The sequence below is a fragment of the Mesoplodon mirus genome, assembly GCF_964341445.2.
Source record: "Mesoplodon mirus genome assembly, chromosome: 3".
Taxonomy (NCBI): domain Eukaryota; kingdom Metazoa; phylum Chordata; class Mammalia; order Artiodactyla; family Ziphiidae; genus Mesoplodon; species Mesoplodon mirus.
This window is the reverse complement of record NC_138978.1, coordinates 95,482,959-95,504,348: the sequence shown is the minus strand read 5'-3', so window position 1 is coordinate 95,504,348 and position 21,390 is coordinate 95,482,959. Positions and strand designations below refer to the sequence as shown.

Sequence of the window (21,390 nt, the reverse complement as noted above, 5' to 3'; positions counted from 1 at the left end):
CTCACGCAGGGTTCACGTTTCTAAAACACATGATTACGACATTAGGGGAATGGGATGAAGACAGTTCTGATCAACGCAAATGATGACAGAATTGCTCTTGGTGATATTATAATATGTGGCCTTTAGTTATACATGGTAAGTTCCTCTCTCAAAAGTAGTTAAGACTCAAGAAGCTGGCTAAAACGGTTTGACCAGAGATCCTGAAATAGAATATGTGCGGGTTTCTACTTGCCCTGTGGCAGGAAGTAAATGAAAAGGACTATATAAGGGGGGAGTACAAAGCAGACCTAAGTACAAGATTTAACTTCTATATATTCAATCATATGACTACATCAAACATCCCTACCCATTTTAGTTCGGCCCATACACATCAGGGGAGAAATGACCATGTCATACATTATTAGTCTGCACCACTGAGTCTGTTCCCTGGATCATGTTAGGCGAGCTCTGGAAAGGGATGCCGTACAGCATTCCCTCCATGGCCATGTCCCCACAATTCAAGACAGGAACAGAAGCCTAGAGGGTCTCAGTGCTTTTTGTGGTTTCTCCCCTTCCCCCGGCCCCCTCCTCTCACAAACTTCAGCCAAACTCATTGTCTGCTGCTGCCTTCCTTTACCTCCTGCCAGTGCCTCAGAAGGAGGAGAGAAAAATTACCTTCTTACACTGGTGCCTGAGGACAAAGAGCCTCTGTTTATCCTCTTGGCCATCACCAAAGGGGACAAAGCCACTTTTGAGGTCTTCAAAGCAGATGCAGATCCTTGTGGGGAAGAACTCAATCTTTGTGGAGAAAAATGGGCAAAGCGTCACAAAAAGCTGTGTTATCTTAACATTCAGCAATCGACTAAGACATGATAAACTAATAAATGTTAAAGAGATCATGGCAGGTCCTAATAACAGTAGCCAACACGGACGCAGCCCTCACTCTGTGCTGAGCGCTCATCTAAGAACCTGACGGACATTAACTCAGCTCCTCCTCACAGCAACCCCACGAGGTAGAGAAGACCACTTTGCAAGTGAGCAAATGGAGGCGCAAAGGAAAAGCTCCTCGTCCAAAGTCACTCAGCGAGCGAGAGGCAAAGCTGGGATTCAAATCCAGGATCCAAAGTCCTGGGGGTAACCACCATCCTGCCATCCTTGGTCACTTCCCTTCCTTGACACTGGCATTCATTCCTTCCAAGTCCTTAGATTCTACCTCTCTATATTTCAAATCTATCCTCACCTTTCCACTCTGCAACTGCCCTAGGAGAGGCCGTCATTATTTCTTATCCTTGACGCCTAGCAGCACCTTTTAATCTGGTTCCTTAAAACTCACATTCTGAATAGCCTCCAACAAAATCTAAAATATCTAATCATGTCGCTTCACTGTTTAAACCATCTAATCTTTCTTCAGTGCCCAGAAAGCCTAAACTTCTTGGCTTGGCTTCTAAAACCCTCCAAAATCTGGCATTTGCCAATTCTCCACATTTTCCCACCAGACACCTCTTCTCCAGCTACAGAAAATGCCCTGAGATACCCGGATGGACGGCATCCACACCTCTGTCCAGTCTGCATGCGCTATTTTTCCTGCCAAGGCGTCTTCTCCTGTCCTTACCTCACCTCTACACACACCTTTTTCTTCCACCTCCATCTGACTCACTCCCATTGCTTATCCTTTAATGGTCCAATCAGCTGCTACCTCTTACAGCAAGCCTTCACTGAATTCCCAGGCGGGTTAAGCATCCAGTTTCATCATATATTCTCATAGTAAATCACAGCTCTTGTACCACATTTCATTGTCTAATATCGTCTACTTCCCTCGAAATTAGCTCCATTACGAGCAAAGAACTGTCTCTCATTTCGATTCCCAGACTAGCACAGTGCCAGACTCAGAGTAGGTGTTCAGGAAATATTTGCTGAGTGAACAAAAAGGGAAAAGTGACTCAAATCTGGACTACCAGGGCCCAGTCATGGTTTTAATACCAAATGTGTTTTGTCCTGGACAAATCTTTTAATGTAGCTGGACCCTGTTTTCCTATCTGCTATAGAAAAGCTGATTTACTTGTAGACTCTTTTCTTCATCATCTTCCCTCCAAACAGCAGCTTACAACATGGTTTGCCTCTAAATCAAGAACAGGAAAAGTTGTACAAGGAAGCAGCTCAAGCTTCTGGAGAAGTCTGGGCCATCTCAAAGCTGCCCTCACTAAACAACCTTAAAACCTAGAGCTGAATAAGAACAAAGCTGAGGAGTGAATCAGCTTCTTTTCCCCATCTGTTGATGACAGCTTTGGGCAAACATTTCTGTGGCCCTCACCAAGACCTACCCTGGATCCTGGTACCACTTAGACCACCAGGGGGTGTTCGGGGAACATTTTTCCAGAGAAAAACACTACTGTTTCCTCCTCAAATGGAGAATAGGGAAGGAAATAAAACTAGAAAACAAAGGAAGGGAACAAATACATGCAAAAATAGGAGGAAAGAAGAGTAACAGAAATTTTAAAAATGCAAGGCAAAATCTATCACTGGCTTGAAAGGCATGTTGCAGAGCCACTGTAGTTTATTGGAGATCCCACCATGCACTGGGCACACCGAGTACACCGGCATCATTCCCACAGCCATACGGCCCTGTAGACACCTCAGGAAAATAACTTTTTTTCATGGTGAGCATTAAATATAAAGCATATTGTAACAATCTAGAACAGAAAGGAAGGAATTTTAAAAGTGAAAAGCTGTGGGCAGTTTATTTCTATGGGCTTAAGGGTTGGGAAATGTATCTAAAGGGTAGCATTTGTTTATAAGCTACTGGAAATTCAACCTGGTTGACAGTACCTGGAAGGCTGGGACACTGCTCTTGGATGCCCTTTCATATCCTCCAACCTACAGAAACCAAAGACAAATGTTCACACAACACCAGGGTCACACATTTAAGCCAAGACCAAAAGTCACATCATCTGGAGTCAGACCAGCAAAATTATTAAATGGGCAAGAGGGATAAACCTTGCAAATGGATATTAATATTTATTCACTGTATAAAATAAATCCTAGAACCAGCAGGAAATCTATTTTAGTCATTTTGTTTCCTCTTCAATTTTATTTACAGCAAAATGCTTTTTCAGCAGAAGGTGGTATTGCATCTACTCAGATTAAAAATGTTTGATCATGGTGTCATGATGCTGTTAAGAAAAACTAAATTCCAAAAAATGAGAAAATTTCTGAGGATAAAAAGAAAAAGAAAAACACCATGTTGGAACGAGCCTTCTAAAGTTTGTGTAGTGAAGATTCTCTTGCTTCTTTCACCTTTTTATTTGCCAAATTACACCCCAACTTACCCTTTCCTCCCCCTTATGATTTCTTAAAAATCAAATATAAATCTGTTTGAAGTTAATTTTAATCAATATAATGTAATTTCTTAGTGTTTCAAACAAAAAATGGTGAATAAAAAAGATTGGTAAACTGATCTTGAAGAAACTTCCACTGACTTAGACAATATATATAGTGAAAAGAGCATGAACTTTGAACAGTGCTGGGTTTGAATAACAGCTAGGGAGTGATTTAACCTCTCTGACCTCAAGCAACCAACACAAATGTGGGTAATGGTGCCCACCTTTTGTGTTAACTCAGTTAATCCTCATGTCCAAACTAGGCACCTAACAAGATTCCTGGCCCATAGCAGCTGCTCAGTAAATGGTACTTTTCCTTAATTTCCTAGTGGTAGTTGGTGATTATTACTAAGTACCAAACTTGCTATCCCACCTTTCCATTTTACTATAGAAAACAATCACCTCAACTTTGAGCTATATGAACCTTCATTTTTCAGGGCAGGAAACCAGTACCCAAAGCACAGATAATGGTATGACCAGACCCAACCTGACTTAAGTGTTATAATCCTCCCAGATAATACATGAAACTAAATTCCCTGTGAGGAGTCTGTTTGACATTTATCATACTAGCAAAACATCTCTCTTGCTATGCATTTCTCTCACTTGAAAATCAGAGGAAAGTAGCCACTTCTGGTTATATTCATTTGTGGACTTGCCATTCCTTACATTACAATAAAGAATCTTGATATTTACAGATTTTTGTACCTACATTGATTCTGAAGTCTTTTTTTTTTTCACTTAATCTGAATTACCAGAAGATTGCAAAGGTTGTGGTCAGAAGTTAAGTCCCATCAATTGATTCTGATGAGTAATATCAGACCTCCAAACCAAGACGGTTTATAACTTTACAGGCAAGAATTGTTTATTCAATTCTCAAAAATAGAAAGTAAGGCTAAGGAGTTAGGATATAACAAAAGCTTGGCATACTATACTTATCTGCACACTCTAGTTTAAATACAAATGCTTGGCACATCTGCGAGAATTCACCATAGGACAGGAAAGCCATTCACAGGAGAAGAGTCCATTCCAAGTGGAATTTTGAAGAGTGCCAGAGACAACCAACTGCTTAGCAGTTTAAGGTGGAATTCCAGAGATTAAGATGCAGCAGTCGCTTTCAATAAGCTTCTAAAATTTAGCTACTCCCCGCAGTGATAAAATAATTAAAAAATGACACAAAATAGTAATAAACCAAAAAATGAGAGGTAAACATAGTACTTGTAGAATGCTATTCAAAAGAGAAGATTAAATATTCTATCCACAAATGGAGGCACAATATAAATTTAAAAGTTTCAAACAGATCTACCTAAATGCACAAGATGGTGAGGAGCGTGGCTGTCTCTGACTTTTTAAGGCGCGTAGTTTGTCTCCCTGGGTTATATTATTTTTCATTTCCACATCTTCATCCTCTTCTAAATTATTCTGGAAAAAAATTCATGTTCCACAGAAAGGTCATTATGAATAATTCTACTTTATATAGATTTCTTAACAGTTTATGGATTATCTCGGTATATGGATATGTTTTATACAGATTATCTTAAATAGCTTTAACACACTATGAATTCAGCATTGGCCACATATATACTAAAGAACACTGGACTAATCACCAATTAAATATACTGGTCAAATTCCAAAACAAAGAAGCACGGGTATGGATGTGGTAGAATTTATTAAAAGGAGCTCTGTTACAATGGACCACAACCATGGAGACTTTCTTGCAGACAAAATCATGCTTTTGAATATAGCTTAGACATAGGTTGGCTCAATAGGTACAGTACAAATATTTTTCCAGAAGCTACCAGCACCCATCACTGAAAATTCCATAACTTGTTTACATAAGTGAAAGATAAAACAACTTAGGATATCTATACAGTAACTTATTAACATCATTTAACACTATTAAAAGCACTCAAGATTTTTCCAAGCTTACTAGACTGGGAAAGTGTGTTTCCTGATAAAACAAGTCTTGTAGTTGGAAAAATATATATAAGAACCACACCAGGTCTTTTTTGCATATCAGCTCACATTTAATTCTCACAACCCAGGGAGCGGTGGTGGGGAGGGCACCATTACCCTTAATTTAAAGATGAAAAAAGGAGGTTCTTGTGGAAGATAAGACTATTGCCCAAGCTCCCCTAAACTCTTCATGACAGAGCTATGATTTTAAAATCAGATTTCTTGTCCTCAGATACAATGTTCTTTCTAAAATATATGCCACAGCACACTAACATTCCACCATAAAGATTGTATTTTGTATTTTTCCTCACCTGAAAAAAATCAAAAGGTTTGAATTTGCTAAGATCATTTCTAGCCATAAGAGTCTCCTCTCGGGCTTCCCTGGTGGCGCAGTGGTTGAGCGTCTGCCTGCCGATGCAGAGGACACAGGTTCGCGCCCCGGTCCGGGAAGATCCCACATGCCGCGGAGCGGCTTCGCCACTGAGCCTGAGCCATGGCCGCTGAGCCTGCGCGTCCGGAGCCTGTGCTCCGCAACGGGAGAGGCCACAGCAGTGAGAGGCCCACATACCGCAAAAAAAAAAAAAAAAAAAAAAAAAAAGAGTCTCCTCTCTTCTTTAAAGCTAGAAGTCTTATTTGATGAAGAATGTACAAAAACGCACTTCCCTCAGTGACATTTTAGTCATTTTTGACAACCATTCCTGAATCAAAACACTTTTTTGTTCCTTGCCATCTATTTTGGGGTCCATGGATTCATCTGGGGCTCAGTAGGCATGTCCTGGGCAAGAAGACCACACCTCACTACTACAGCTCTGATTTAAAAAAAAAAAAAAAGACATACAAAATACACAGCTAATAGAAAAGAAAAAGAAATGAAGATGAAAGCTTCCCAGAGGAGACAATCCCTTAGCTGAGTCTTAAAGAATGAGTACAAGTGAAGCAAGCCAAACCAAGATCACAGGAAGGGCCATGCTGGCAAAGAACACCAATTTAACAGTCACAGGATCATGGAACCTCAAAGGCAGGGGGTTCTCTTAGAGTCATTAAGAGATGTCCACCTATAAAGTCCCGAGGAATCAATTATATTATTCATCTTTGTCCATACAATCCCAGTGGGGGGAAATCTACTACCACCCAAGGAAGCCTGCAGGAACAGAAATCAGGCAGTCCTGAAGGCTAGGCTTGCAAGCAAGATAGTACACCTGAGAAGTTGAGCTTAGCTTCATCTAGCACCCAACATACTGGGTTGGTAGCAGTTACTTGTGCCTGATAGAAGGACAAGCACATAGCCAAGAGGCTCCAAAATATGAGGGGGTATCAAGAAGTATATAAGCCTTCATAAGATTGGCAAGGAGAGCTTCTTGAAGGTCTGACTGGATCCACACCACAATCAGTTTCACTGTCTAATGAGTGCCTTAGTGAGAAAGCCAGGAAAGCATGTTTGTCTATTCAACTAGGAGGATCTTTGTGTTCCCAGCTCTAAAATGCCTTCAAAATTCTAAGGAAAAGTAATTCTCAACTTGAAATTGCAATATTCAACCTATCTGTCAAGTGTAAAAGTAGAACAAAAGTACAAAAATTTACCTCCCTGACAATCTTTCTGCGAAAACTATTATAGGATATGCTTCAGGAGAAGGAAAGAAGACAACATGAGATCCAGGAAAATTAGGGATCCAACTGAGAAGTGTGAAGAGAAAGCCTTGGGTCAGAACTCTATATGTGGGCTGTAGAACAATTAGTCCAGGTTGGAAGGCAGAAGTGTCTTCAGGAAAACAACGGACTTGGTAAGATTTTTTTGCTGTGTTGAGATTTTGAAAAATTTTTAAATTGCTTGGCACAATTTGGGGAGGGGGGGAGAGTAGCATTCTCTTTTCCCAGATATATAGAAAAGTATACAAATAAAAAGAGCAAATAACTCTAGGGGAAAAAAAGGAGCTTCAACAAAGAAATCAGTCATAGTGGGCTACTAAGCTCAACAGTGAGCAATATTCACATAGTAATAATGTATACATTATTTGGGTTTAATCAAAAATTATAATATAGCTATATTGGGAAGCCAGGGGAAGTAGAGGTGATAGCAAGGTAGGAGAACTAATCCTATCTACCATAATCAGCAGACAATAGAAAAATGTCCGAAATTGATAAGCTTTTAAAAGTAGCATTATAGCAAGATATTTAGAAATTTGGCAGTGAAAATATTAGTATAATTTGCTTACAAGTTTCTCCCGTTTGAGAATGGGTCTGGGGATACAGAAAGGTGGGATAGGGAACTGATTTTTTATCAGAATTCAATACTTCTGATATTTCTAAAACTGTGGTCATATATTATTTTCTAAAATAAAAATTAATTTTAAAATATACAGTTAAGGTAACAGTATGTTTATATTATAGTTATTTTACATGTGTTTATTTCTCCCACTTTATTGTAAACCGTAAAGGTGAAAATTTTTTAAATTATAATACATTTCAAACATGTAGAAAACAACAAAATGATGTAACAGCCAGCCATGTACCTAACTACCCAGAATTAATATATTTTTTCTTAAGCTCCTTAAGGAGTTTACTTAGGTACACTGGCTCTCAAAGAAAAAGAAAACATTATATATTAAGTCCCAGCTCTCAACCTCTGGAGAAGGAAACCATGTCTTTTCCAAAGAAAAAATATATATATTTTACCATATAATACTTGTTTGTCATAGGTAACAACAAACTACAGAAAAGAGATTAAAAAAAATTAAAGCCACCTACATACTTACCATCAAAAATAAAACACATTAGCATTCTGTCATATAGTCTTCCAGACTTTCCCCTGTGCTATACATACCCCACCGACACATTTCTTCCTCTCAAAAGGAGGTTGAATTATACATGCTGCTTTGTAACCTACTTGTTCACTTAAATATACTACAGAAGTGTTTCAGGGTAAATTTTAAAAATCTTCTGCATTATCATGTTTTATGGCTCCATAAAATTCCATTGTCGAGATGTATCAAATTTTATATATTTTGCCCTAAGTCAGGCTGTTTGCTGCCTTTCATCACTATAAACAGTTCCAACAAACATCCTTCTATAAACACATGGTTTCTGAACGCTGTCCTATTATTATTGCCTTAAGATAAATGCGTAGAACTGGAATTGCTAGATTAAAGTCTCCTGCTACATGTTATCAAACCGCCCTCCAGAAAGGCTACACCATTTTAAACTCCAACTAGCGATGTTTAAGAGCTTTTTAATCCCCAAACCCTTACTAATACTGCATACATTTCTTTAATCTCATACAAGTTGATAGGCATAAATAGCATCTGTGTTTCTTTCATTCCTAGAGAAGTAGCACATTTTTTTATATTTACCAACCATAAGGGCCCCCATTTTGTTTTATTTGTGTACATGGAGTTTTCACATTGATTTTTTTAATAAATTTATTTATTTTCTTTATTTATTTTTGGGTGCATTGGGTCTTCGTTGCTGTGCACGGGCTTTCTCTAGTTGAGGCAAGCAGGGGCTACTCTCCGTTGTGGTGTGCGGTCTTCTCATTGCGGTAGCTTCTCTTGTGGAGCACAGGCTCTAGGCGTGTGGGCTCAGTAGTTGTGGCACGCAGGCTCAGTAGTTGTGGCTCGCAGGCTCTAGAGCACAGGCTCAGTAGCTGTGGCACACGGGCTTACTTGCTCCACGGCATGTGGGATCTTCCCGGACCAGGGCTCGAACCCGTGTCCCCTGCATTGGCAGGTGGATTCTTAACCACTGAGCCACCAGGGAAGCCGCATATTGATTTCTTAAGAGTTCTTTACATTAAAATTAAAAAAAACTTTCATTTGAATGTGTCGTAAATATTTCCTCCCAGTTGATTAATGTGAGGAGAATAACTCAGAGAGATCAAGACTGGGGGCCGGGGGCACAGCAGTGGTCTGGTGAGAGATGACAGATTGGATTAAGGTAGGAGAAACTGCCTGGAACTCAGGACCTGGGGAAGGAGGAGGGAGGGGAAAAGATCTGGACACACAGTATAGGTCTGAAAAAAATCTGGTAAAATATAAATCATGGGTTGTTTTGCCTCAACCTATCTCCCCTTATTTTATTTCTGTAGCTATTGTAAGAAGTTTTAGCCATTTTTAGGACTAAGAATATAAACTATATGAGTTATAAAATTCTTAGCAAATGATTAACAGCCTTCAAACTCTTGACAAAAATAGTTATATACAATGTTATTCAAAACACATTTAAATTACAAAATTAAGAAACAAAAAGCCCCACACACCTACGGTCAATTAATCTTTGACAAAGGAGGCAAGAATATACAATGGGAAAGAGACAGTCTCTTCAGCAAGTGGTATTGGAAAAGTTGGATAGCCGTGTGTAAATCAATGAACACACCCTCTCACCACACACAAAAATAAACTCAAAATGGCTTAAAGACTTAAACATAAGACAGGACACCATAAAACTCCTAGAAGAGATCATAGGCAAAACATTCTCTGACAGAAATCATACCAATGTTTTCTTAGATCAGTCTCCCGAGGCAACAGAAACAAAAACAAAAATAAACAAGTGGGACCTAATCAAACTTACAAGCTTTTGCACAGCAAAGGAAACCATAAAAAGAAAAGTCAACCTACAGAATGGGAGAAAACATTTGCAAATGATGCAACCAACATGGGCTTAATTTCCAAAATACACAGCTCATACAACTCAACAACAAAAAAACAAACAACCCAATCGAAAAATGGACAGAAGACCTAAATACACATTTCTCCAAAGAAGAAATACAGATGGCCAATAGGCACAGGAAAAGGTGCTCAACATCACTAATTATTAGAGAAATGCAAATCAAAACTACAATGAGGTTCCACCTCACACTGGTCAGAATGGTCAGAATGACCATCATTAAAAAGTCTACAAATAACAAATGCTAGAGAGGATGTGGAACAGGGAACCCTCCTACACTGTTGGTGAGAATGTAAGTTGGTGCAGCCACTGTGGAAAACAGTATGGAGGTTCCTCAGAAAACTAAAAATAGAATTACCATATGATCCAGCGATCCCACTCCTGGGCATATATCAACAAAACTATAATTCAAAAAGATACATGCACCCCTATGTTCATAGTAGCACTATTCACAATAGCCAAGACATGGAAACAACCTAGATGTCCATCAACAGATGAATGAATAAAGAAAATGTGGTACATATATACATGGAATACTACTCAGTCATAAAAAAGAACAAAATAATGTCATTTGCAGCAACATGGATGCAACTAGAGATTATCACACTAAATGAAGTAAGTCAGAAAGAGACAAATACCATATGATATCACTTATGTGTGGAATCTAAAATGTGACACAAATGAACCTATCTGTGAAACAGAAACACACTCACAGACATAGAGAACAGACTGGTGGTTGCCAAGTGGGAGGGGGTTGGGGGAGGGATGGAATGGGAAGTTGGGGTTAGCAGATGCAAGCTTTTATATATAGAATGGATAAACAATGAGGTCCTACTGTATAGCACTGTATATATTCAATATCCTATGATAAACCATAATAGAAAAGAATATTAAAAAAAGAATATATATATATATATATATATAACTGAATCACTTTGCTGTACAGCAGAAATTAACACAACATTGTAAATCAACTATACTTCAATAAAAAGTATTTAAAAAAAAGAAAAAAAACTATAGAGAAGAGGACTTTGGTCTCCTGGAATCCTGAATAAGACATGCAGACAGGAATATAACCAACCCCTGTATTTATTAGGGCACTTATAACATATACTAGGTCACAAGCGCCTGTGTGGGGAAAAGTATATTAGAAAATAGAGTTCCATTTGTCATGAGGCATAAATCAATCCCAAGAACTGGTGAACCGAGGGCAGTTTGAAGATGTTTCTCATCAGGTACTGTTATACCACATTCTTTATATCAAATTCATTCCTCATGATGACTAACGATGAACAAAGTCACAACGATAAATGCCGAGAATCTAACCTAGGCCTCCATGTGCTCTTGGGCTCCAGCCCCTTTCCCCAGAGTCCCAGTGCAGCCCCCCTCTTGCTCTCAGCTACTCTGGAAGCAGCAGATCCCCTGAAACAAAGCTACACGATCGCTGGCAATGGTGAAGAAGCCTAGTTCAGGGAAGAACCTGATATCTTAGCTCCCCCAAGGACAGGGGTCTGTTCTCAGACCCCCTGTTGCCCTCTGGAGGGTCTGAGCATCAGTGCGTTTTCTTTTGGATACAAGCCTGCCCTACATAAAGATAGGAAAATAAGAGCCAACTAAAACACATAAAGAAGGAGCATTTTTACAGATATTGTTATTTATAGGTGACAGTCTAGCTAAAGAATAGCATAAAATATGAATATGTATTTTATTCCACCAGTTGTTCTCTATATGCAGACAAGATGAAAACCAAAATCAAATAAATTAAATTGTGCCCATAGATTTGAGTTGGATAAATTACTGACCAACACATTAATAATTTATTAATGTTACCATTAATAAAATGGTAACAGAGAAAACTACTAGGGAGGCCATTGTGTATGCCATTAAGAAAAGATGAAATATAGCACACTACGGAATAAAGATGGAAGAGTTATAATAGAAAAATGACATAAAAGGAGAGTTTGAAATAGAAACAAGTAAAAATAGAAGTCTAAGGACTGAAAGAAAAAGACAAAAATGGAATTTTTAGCAGATTTAAATGATTTGGCAAGGAAAAATGACTGGGTCATCTCTAAAATTCTTTTCATCTCTCAGATGTTAAACCTATGAGATGTAAAAGTTGGAAAAAGGCAAAGAGGTCATCTTCATAAGTTGTTTCTGATCAATAAAAAGTTTGGATTTATCAGAGCTCCCCAAATTCGTCTCCTCTTCCTTTTCCCTTTCACTGGTTCAGACCTCTGTCACCCGGACCACCGCCTCATAACCAACTCCTTGGCCTTCCACCCCGGGCCACACACAGACACCAGCACCCCTTCCACAGCACAGCCAGGGTGAGCTCCTCAAAGGGTGAATCTGTGTACTGTCACTCCCCTTACTGATAGCCTCTGGTGGATCCCAGTGGCTTTCAGATTGGGCCTGGAATGCCTTAGTGGGCCCAAGAGTGGAAAGAAAGGTGCTTAAAAGTAGGGCCTTAGAGATTTAATTTGTACTTCATAGACTTTTTTTTAAGATGTACCCTGCTCATGGGCAAAGGATTTTATAAATCATGGTAACTCAATGATGTAATTAAAACACCACACTCTTATTTACCTGATTGTCAATTAATGTGAACATGGCTAAACATCAGCAGCACTTGTATCTAATTAATATCTCTAACTCAAGAGTACATACTGACTGATGTGCTAATACTGAACTATCACCCTAGAGTAGGAAAAGGATAAAAACAATTGCAATTCCAGGAGAAATTTATTAGGACACGTTGGCTAAGGTTATGTCCAAAATGACTGTATGCAATGTACTAGAGCCACAAAGAGGACCCAGTGGAGAGGCAGCATAGTACAGTGAGAGGCCTCAGGGTCAGAGGCCAACTCTGGAGCCAGAGTGCCTAAGTTCAAATGACAACTCCACTCTGTACTTTGTGATCTTGGGCAGGCAGCTTAACTTCCTCTACCTCAGCTATGTCATCTGTGGAATGGACCTAGTAAAGGTGCCTATTTCATATAGCTCTTCTAGGGCCTAAAATTAATCCATGTAATAAAGTGCTTAGGACAGTGCCGGGCACATAGTAGGTGCTATTTAGGTGGTTGTTGTTGCCCTGTAAGCTCCTCATTTAACTCCTTATACATCTGGCACTTTAAATAAAGTGCATTAGATTCCATTTAAAGCCATTTTTTTAATAACCCCAATACAGAATGGATCCTAAGGCCACTCAGTGTCAAAATGAGCACTTATTGCTGGTACTATTTTATATTTGAGCATATGCTACCCTTGGATAGCTTGGATTATTACCAGTTTCATGTCTGTATTCTTGTTTGTTTTCTGTGAAACTGTCAGTCTTCATTCATTCAGGTAATATTTACAAAGGCCCTGTGGGCTAGGAATAGACTTATGATGAGGGCAGATAGAAGCCTCCATCCTTACAAAGCGTATTGCCCAGCAAGGAAGGCGAGGTAAGGATCATGGAGGAAAAGGACAGTGCAAGGCAGGGGCATGAAGCAGGGAGCCCACTCCAGACTCACAGGATGGGCTGTGTACATTTCATAGTTCTTAGCCCAGCACTGAAGACCAGGTTCAATAAAGGAAAAGCCTCTATTTTTAAAAGATTTCTCATAATTCTAAGCAGGCAAAGATAATTCATTAAAGCCACAACCTACTCCATTACTATGGCCGGAATCATTCTGGTTCATACTTTTGATTATTTTCCTTTTACCCACCCCATAAGCACTGAAAAACTATACATTCAAGCTCCCCAAATCAGGTAACTACGGAGCTTCCCAAGCTTCCTAATAACCAATCACAGGAAAATTCCTGTAGGCATAGAAATCCAAAAATAATTTGCTATCTTTGCTTTTAATTTGACTTTTAAAAAAAACAACCTCTAAGAGAACACTGGCTTTTTGCACTTTCTCTGTATATAAACTAAATAAATCCAGAATTTCCATGGGCTTCTATCTTGAACATTGGTATAGAACTTGAAACATTAAAACCCTTGCAGCATTCTTGACGTATTTTCCCAATTGGAATTCACAAGAATGATAAAGAAATCACTAACTCTGTTACACTCACTTGAGTAAACTAACTCCCCATATTCATGGAGACAGCACCAGATAAGCATAGCAATAAAACAGCTCAGAATCAGAAGAGGTACTTGCACAAAGCAACACCTAACTATAAAGTCGTCCAAAACCCATAGATATGTCACTGTCTACAATCTTAACCACACCATCATTCTCTAGTATTTCTGAACTCTTTCATTTCTGTCTTCTAATTTCAAAAATAATAGCACTTCTGAATGAGAGCTAAGTAATTAATTTGGGGGTGGGAAATAGGAAGGAAGTAAAACAGCCAACATCTGAATATATGCTCATATTTAAAACTGACTTATTTTAAATTTCAATCATATTGCATTCATCACCCTTCCAGTGATAAATAAATGTTAATCAGTCTCAAGTTCAACAAATTGGGATCTAAAAAAGTATAAGAATGGAATGTTCTAACTACCAGATATTAATTTAATACAGATTATTATATAAGAAGCATTATGTTCCTGCAAGATAAATATATTTCTCAGATAGATGGATGGGTTTCACATGTGCCTCTTCAGAGGTCATAACTCAAAAGCCTTATTTACTTGAACTCAAACCTGGGGAGGAAATGCTGACCAGAGCAACAAAGTGTTCTTGTTTAGCTACATTATCTCATTAAAATGTCAGTCCAGATCCTTTTTGTTTGCTTTGAAAAGGCCAAACCATAACACAGAGACAAGAAAAGGTCTACAAAGGCTCTGAACATCAACACGACCTTGGCTAATAAGATTTACGCTTGGTCAGGACAGATGACTCAAACCAGTAAACTTAGCCACTTCATCAGTGGCTGTCCTGGAGAACATACCACAGGGTTGAAAACTCAGTTCCCCCAGCAGTCCCCATCCTTCCTCTTGAAGAAAACACTCCCTATCTCCAGGCACTCTTGTTATCTTTCCTGGTGAAAAAAAATCTGTTTGGGATGCCAATTGTTGACCTAACAGAGCTATGATGCATTCTTTCCATCCTTGAGAGCTAAGCTTGTTCAAGGTCCTTGTCCATGTCTAATCGGTCACTGCCTAATTGAATGTAAATCTACACTTGCTGCTTAAATATTTGAATAGCTTTTTTTGCCCCTTTAGTGACATAAAAATATAAATATAAACTAGGTGCTTAGCTTCACCTCAGGCATATTGTGGTAGAAAGAGCTAAACTAGGAGTTAGACTACCAGCTCTTAAGGTGGCCCCACTACTTGAAAACTCTGTAACCTTGAGCAAGTAAAAAAATTTGTGTGACCCGGGTTTCTGATCCACACAAGAGAGGAAACTAGAACAAATTATTTCAAGGTTGCTTCTAGCTCCAAAAATGCCCATGATCTTAATTCTTAGTGAATCACTACTATTTTTATTGAGGTAGCAGGTGTAATAGAAAAAAATACAGATTTGAAATCAGATAGACCTGGACTGAATCATGTTTCTGAAACTGAGATTAGAACTTCTCTAATATTCAATTTCCTTATTATAAAATAGAGATAATATTGCTTAACTCACCAGGTAGTTATGGAGATAAATCAGATGATGTATATCAATTGTTTAAAGTGGTTTGTTTATAATGGAGTCTCAATTTAAAAAAAAAAAGTTGCCCCTGATTATGTTTTCAACTCTGGACTTACTTTAGAAATCATGAATTTGAGGCTTCAATGTACCACTTGTGGTATGTAATATCCAACTGTCCCATTAAGATTTCTCTTGTTGATATCTATTTCCATTTTCAAAGAGAAAGTTTGCTTTTCTATTTCTTTTTTGTAAGTACTTTCCAAACCAGAGTAGACTCCTTTATAATTGTACTCCTTAAATAACAGCTTTTTTTCCTTTTAAGGATAATTGCTTTCTTTGCTTTTATTATTGCTTTATAGGCGTTGACTCCATGCCTAAAAATTTAGTACTGCAGCATTCAGAGAAGAGATGTGGCTATGTTATATGTGTTCAATTGGAAAACAAAGAAATGCAGAACGTTAGTCTTAAGGAGACACGAAAATCTTCCTGGAAAAAACTCACCTCTCCAAATCTCTCCACGTTTTGTATTTTAGATAAGTTTCCACCAATAGATATATCATCCAAGCTAGAAAGAATTTTATTAATACTTCCTTCACTGGATGGTCTATTTTTCAGTTTGGATCGGAAAATGTCTCCTTGGACCCATAACGATGCCTGTTTCCTGTAAAAAGGAGAAAAAAAACAAAATAATCTTTGAAATAAATGAGTATCACCTCCTCAAAAGTATATCTTATAGACAAAAAGATTAGCAGATAGACATTTGCAGATCAGACTAGAAAGATTATGAAGTCTTAAAGAAAAATAAAGTCATTTTCTGAATGCCAAAATAAATTATTTAAAGTTGTACAGATGAACCAGTTTGCAGGGCAGAAATTGAGACACAGATGTAGAGAAGAACCGTGTGGACACCAAGGGGGGAAAGCCACGGCGGGGTGGGGATGGTGGTGTGCTGAATTGGGCAATTGGGATTGACATATATACACTGATGTGTATTAAATGGATAATTAATAAGAACCTGCTGTATAAGAAAATAAATAAAATAAAATTCAAAAAAAATAAATAAAGTTATATATTAAATACAAAACCCTTCTTCCAATATATGCCTATATAGCCCTACATGGGTTGACTATTAAGGTTCTCAGTGTTTAAAACAAATTCCACAGCCATAAAGATAGTGAGCCAATTTGTCTTTTAAACATGAATTTGAAATCTGTAATATAGTTCTCAAATAGCAATTTGATACATCTGTAAAAATAGCTGGAGTGAAATGGACTCAAAGATGTAGGTGAATAAACTTAAGTTAGATGGAGATAGTACCTTAAAAAAGTACCAAACACCTAATTGTATGTGGTATCATGAAAAGCTATGAACATATAACTTTACAAACCCACTCTTATAACCTAAAAATAAGGTTTATAGCCTCAATTAGATGATCCTCTGGGAAAAAGAAAATGTATTTGACGTTCATCTATAAGCTTTCCTTTATTCAAACAAGACATATTTACAACTGTTTTCAAGGTTATAAGAAAAGAACTTAAATGTGTAAGTAAAATGACAATCTGGGGCTACTATTTTTATTGATCAAGTCACCTTCATGTATTTCTTTTAAGGTAAATTACCCCACAGAACAGTTTTTGTTCTGTACTATACCATACTGTACAGATTAGAATTCAACCAAAAACATTATTGTTCGTCACAAGGAATACCAACATGCAATGAAATAATAGCATTATCAGGGAGATGCCACCAATAAGAACATAGATTTCTTTTGTAAAGCAGCAGGAAGACCGAGTAATACTTTCTCTCAGAGGTTCGACATATCACAGAAAATCCAGGTTAAAACATGAGGAGAAAAACAAATAACCCTCCCTGAAATGTACTGTCTCAATGAGCCCTCAGGAAAGGAATCCATCTTTCCTTTTAAACAGGAATCCGTCTTTCCTTTAAAACCATGTTTATTCTCAAATCAGAACTTTATTGTTTACAGTTAAAAATTGTTGAAAGTCTTGAAGAAAAGTTTATCCTTTAAATTACAGCAAAACTTTACATATGCAATCCCTCCAACCAAGCAAATCCATATGTAGGTATCACACTACAGAAATACATGCTTGTGTATAAGATACAAACATGCTTGTTGCAATATTATTTGTAATAGCAAAATAATGGAGACACCCTAATGGACAACAGCTTATTAAATTACAGTAGATCTATTCTGTGAAATATGTAGTCAGTAAAAAGCCTGGGATGGACTCACATGTGGTGACAGGGAAGAGTAGACATGAAATAAAGCATTAGTGAATAAATAATATAAGTGACAGAGTGTGGAAAGTGTGACCCTGTTTTTAAAAAACAAAAACAAAAGGGAAAAAGGTTACAATTCACAGTTCACAGTTATTTAGAAGATTATATGCCAAAATATTAATGAGTTACCCTGAAGAACAGAGACAAAGGAAAATTTTGCTTTCTACTACATAATGTCTACACTTTTTTACTCTTTTTAAAAACAATGTGCTTTGTTTGCTTTTGTAAAAAATAAATGATCTGAAAATAAATAAATACATATATAGCTCAGAGCAGAACAAAGATAGAGTAATTTTGAAAAGGAACCTTTAAAGTTGCTATCATAAAAGATAGCAGGCAGCACATGACTACACTGTGTTAACAAGAGCACCTTTAGAAGTCAGGAGAAGAAGTGCCCAAATGTTAACAGCATAGGGTAGAACTGAATGGTTGAGGGACTTTCTTTATTTTAAATATAATATCCTACCCTACTTTCAAATAAGAAATTTTGTTTTTCTTTTACTTTTTGCTCATTTTTCAATATTTTCCAAATAAAGCAAAAGAGAAAAAGAAATACCTTTAGATATAATTTCTGAGACACCCTGTATGGGTACAGATACATAGATATAGATGTAGAGATAGATATGATGCAGATATAGATAGCCACTATAGATATAAAACGCTGTCCACATACAAGACTGACTTTTCATTCCTAACATTGTTCTAAAATTGAAACTAGATTAAAGAATGTTTCTAAATACATTAAATTTTAAAATAAAAATTTGGTGAATTTTTAAATATATGAATAAAATTAAAATTCCAGAAATCCACACACACCAATTCACTAAGGAGTAATGGCAGTATCTACCTTCTATCGTGGCAGAATTTTTTTGCTTCTTGGAAGCAAACTACTGAGGAGTGTTTCCGGAGCTTAGGATACATAAATTGATGAGGTAATTTTTCTATACCAGTTGTAAAAATATGTATTGAAAATGAACTCTTCTTAACTTTTTCTCCCCTTGTGGAAATCTTCATAAAACCATGGAATAGGTCCCTGGTGGCGCAGTGGTTGAGAGTCCGCCTGCCGATGCAGGGGACACGGGTTCATGCTCCGGTCTGGGAAGATCCCACATGCCACGGAGCGGCTGGGCCCATGAGCCATGGCCGCTGAGCCTGTGCGTCCAGAGCCTGTGCTCAGCAACGGGAGGGGCCACAACAGTGAGAGGCCCGCGTACCTCAAAAAAAAAAAAAAAACATGGAATAGCCTTCCTGATACTTTGTATCTTCAAAAATTCTTGCTTTAATTTTTTGCTCCTCCAAACTTTTTTCACTTACTGTTACATCTAGCATAACCTTTTATATGATGCTTGAATCTATATCCTTACAGTAGTAGTAAACAAAAGCACAGCCCTTGGCACAGTATGGATACTTCAAAAAATAACTTAAATTTATAAATAATAGAGGTCTTGGGCCTCTGGTCAAAACCCCTCAGTAATAACGAACTACTTCTTCACAAGGAAAGAAAACTCAGCCCTGTCACAGATAATCAAAAAATCAGCTACATGGGGGGCTTCCCTGGTGGTGCAGTGGTTGAGAGTCCGCCTGCCGATGCAGGGGACACGAGTTCGTGTCCCGGTCTGGGAAGATCCCACATGCCGCGGAGCGGCTAGGCCCGTGAGCCATGGCCGCTGAGCCTGTGTGTCCGGAGCCTGTGCTCTGCAACGGGAGAGGCCACAACAGCGAGAGGCCCACGTACCGCAAAAAAAAAAAAAAAAAAAAAAAAATCAGCTACATGAAACACACAGAAAGGACAGGGATAAACAGATAAGACAGAATTCCTGTCCCTCAAGAAATTCCCAGGACTTCCCTGGTGGCGCAATGGTTAAGAATCTTCCTGCCAATGCAGGGGACACGGGTTCGATCCCTGGTCCAGGAAGATTCCACATGCCGTGGAGCAACTAAGCTTGTGCACCACAAGGCTCTAGAGCCCACGAGCCACAACTACTGAAGCCCGTGTGCCTAGGGCCTGTGCTCTGCAACAAGAGAAGCCACCGCAATGAGAAGCCCATGCACTGCAATGAAGAGCAGCCCCTGCTCGCTGCAACTAGAGAAAGCCCACGAGCAGCAACAAAGACCCAATGCAGCCAAAAATAAATAAATTAATAAAAAATAAATTAATTAAATAAATTTTAAAAAAGCAATTCCCAGGTTAGTATGAGAAAAGTAAACAACTGAAATCCAATATTAAAGCCCTATGACCAAGATTTGCTTAGGAGCCTAGGAGAATGGGCCCTTAACTCAAACTGAAAGAATCAGACTGAAGTTGTCTGAGAATCCAGACATTATCTAGAAAGATGAGCAGGGCTTAGCCAGCAAGAGTATTCCCCAACAGAAAAACAATGTGGGCTTGAAGAAACAGTGATATCAAAGAACACAGCATGTATGGAAAACTGTTGTTTGGCTTGGCTGAAGCCCTTCTGCTTCATAGGAGAGGAGACGGGAAGCAGCTCCTGGCAAGCTCTGCGCACCATGCTAAGGGGCTTACCTTAGGTCTCAGAACTGAAGGGAAGACCCTGTAAGGATATTTAGCTATAAAAAACATGAAGAGGGAACAGAAGCAGAGAAGCTGGAGGCCCAAGAAGATAAATTGAAAAAAATTCTAATTCCAAAATGTTATAAACTTGCTGCCAACCTAAAGATGAAGATGACAACATGACACCTTTCACTTGCTCAGTTTAAAAGATTCAATCTGTCCCATCACTGGAAAGACTTGATTTAAACCTGAATATACAGATGATAAGGTGTCAAAGTTGATTTATGTGTTGCTGAGCGATGCTGTACTCAAGTGCTCCTTAAGAAAAAGCAGCACTTCACGCAAATACCTTTTTAATGACAGTGGAAACCACACTAGCTTTGTGATGTCTATTACTCCTTAAAAGCCTCATCTCAAACAGAAGAAGTAAAACATGTATTTTTAAGTATTCAGCATTTAAAAATCAAATCCTGTGACACTAATACACCAACTCAAAGTAAATCCCCCAGTAAAGTAGTGCATTTTCTAAGAGAGCGTGACATAACTGACCCTCTACCAAAAAAGAACAAGTGCTTTGAAGTAACTTTGAAGAGAGTCTTGTTGAGAAAAGTAGCCAGTGCTAGGGTCATTATTTTTGGCCATGTCTTGGCCCTAGGTTAGTCAGGTTTGGGCTAGCCAAGCCTGGGACATCAGAAAACAAACTAATTAACTTGGCCTCATTATGAGCCAAGTCATAGCTAATTCTGATATAAAACCTTCATGAGTCTTTAAAAAAAAACAACTGGGCTTCCCTGGTGGCGCAGTGGTTGAGAGTCCGCCTGCCGATGCAGGGGACACGGGTTCGTGCCCCGGTCTGGGAAGATCCCACATGCCGCGGAGCGGCTGGGCCCGTGAGCCATGGCCGCTGAGCCTGCGTGTCCGGAGCCTGTGCTCCACAACAGGAGAGGCCACAACAGTGAGAGGCTCACGTACAGCAAAAAAAAAAAAACAAAAAAAAACTGCTTTTAAAATTCCTCTAAAGAAAGTCAGG

The 21,390-nt window shown here is 38.5% G+C and overlaps 1 protein-coding gene across 6 annotated transcripts in view; it reads right to left on the bottom strand.

The window, feature by feature from the left end:
• Window positions 1–21,390, bottom strand: part of CDC14A (cell division cycle 14A) — a 172,881-nt gene that overhangs the window by 20,285 nt on the left and 131,206 nt on the right. For all 6 annotated transcript variants that reach the window (XM_082614086.1, XM_082614089.1, XM_082614085.1 and 3 more), the window contains 4 exons: window positions 16,049–16,208; window positions 4,660–4,775; window positions 2,806–2,853; window positions 655–777 (listed from right to left, as the gene is read on the bottom strand). In XM_082614086.1, the coding sequence (XP_082470212.1) occupies window positions 655–777; window positions 2,806–2,853; window positions 4,660–4,775; window positions 16,049–16,208 (447 nt within the window). The remainder of the gene's footprint in view (window positions 1–654; window positions 778–2,805; window positions 2,854–4,659; window positions 4,776–16,048; window positions 16,209–21,390) is intronic.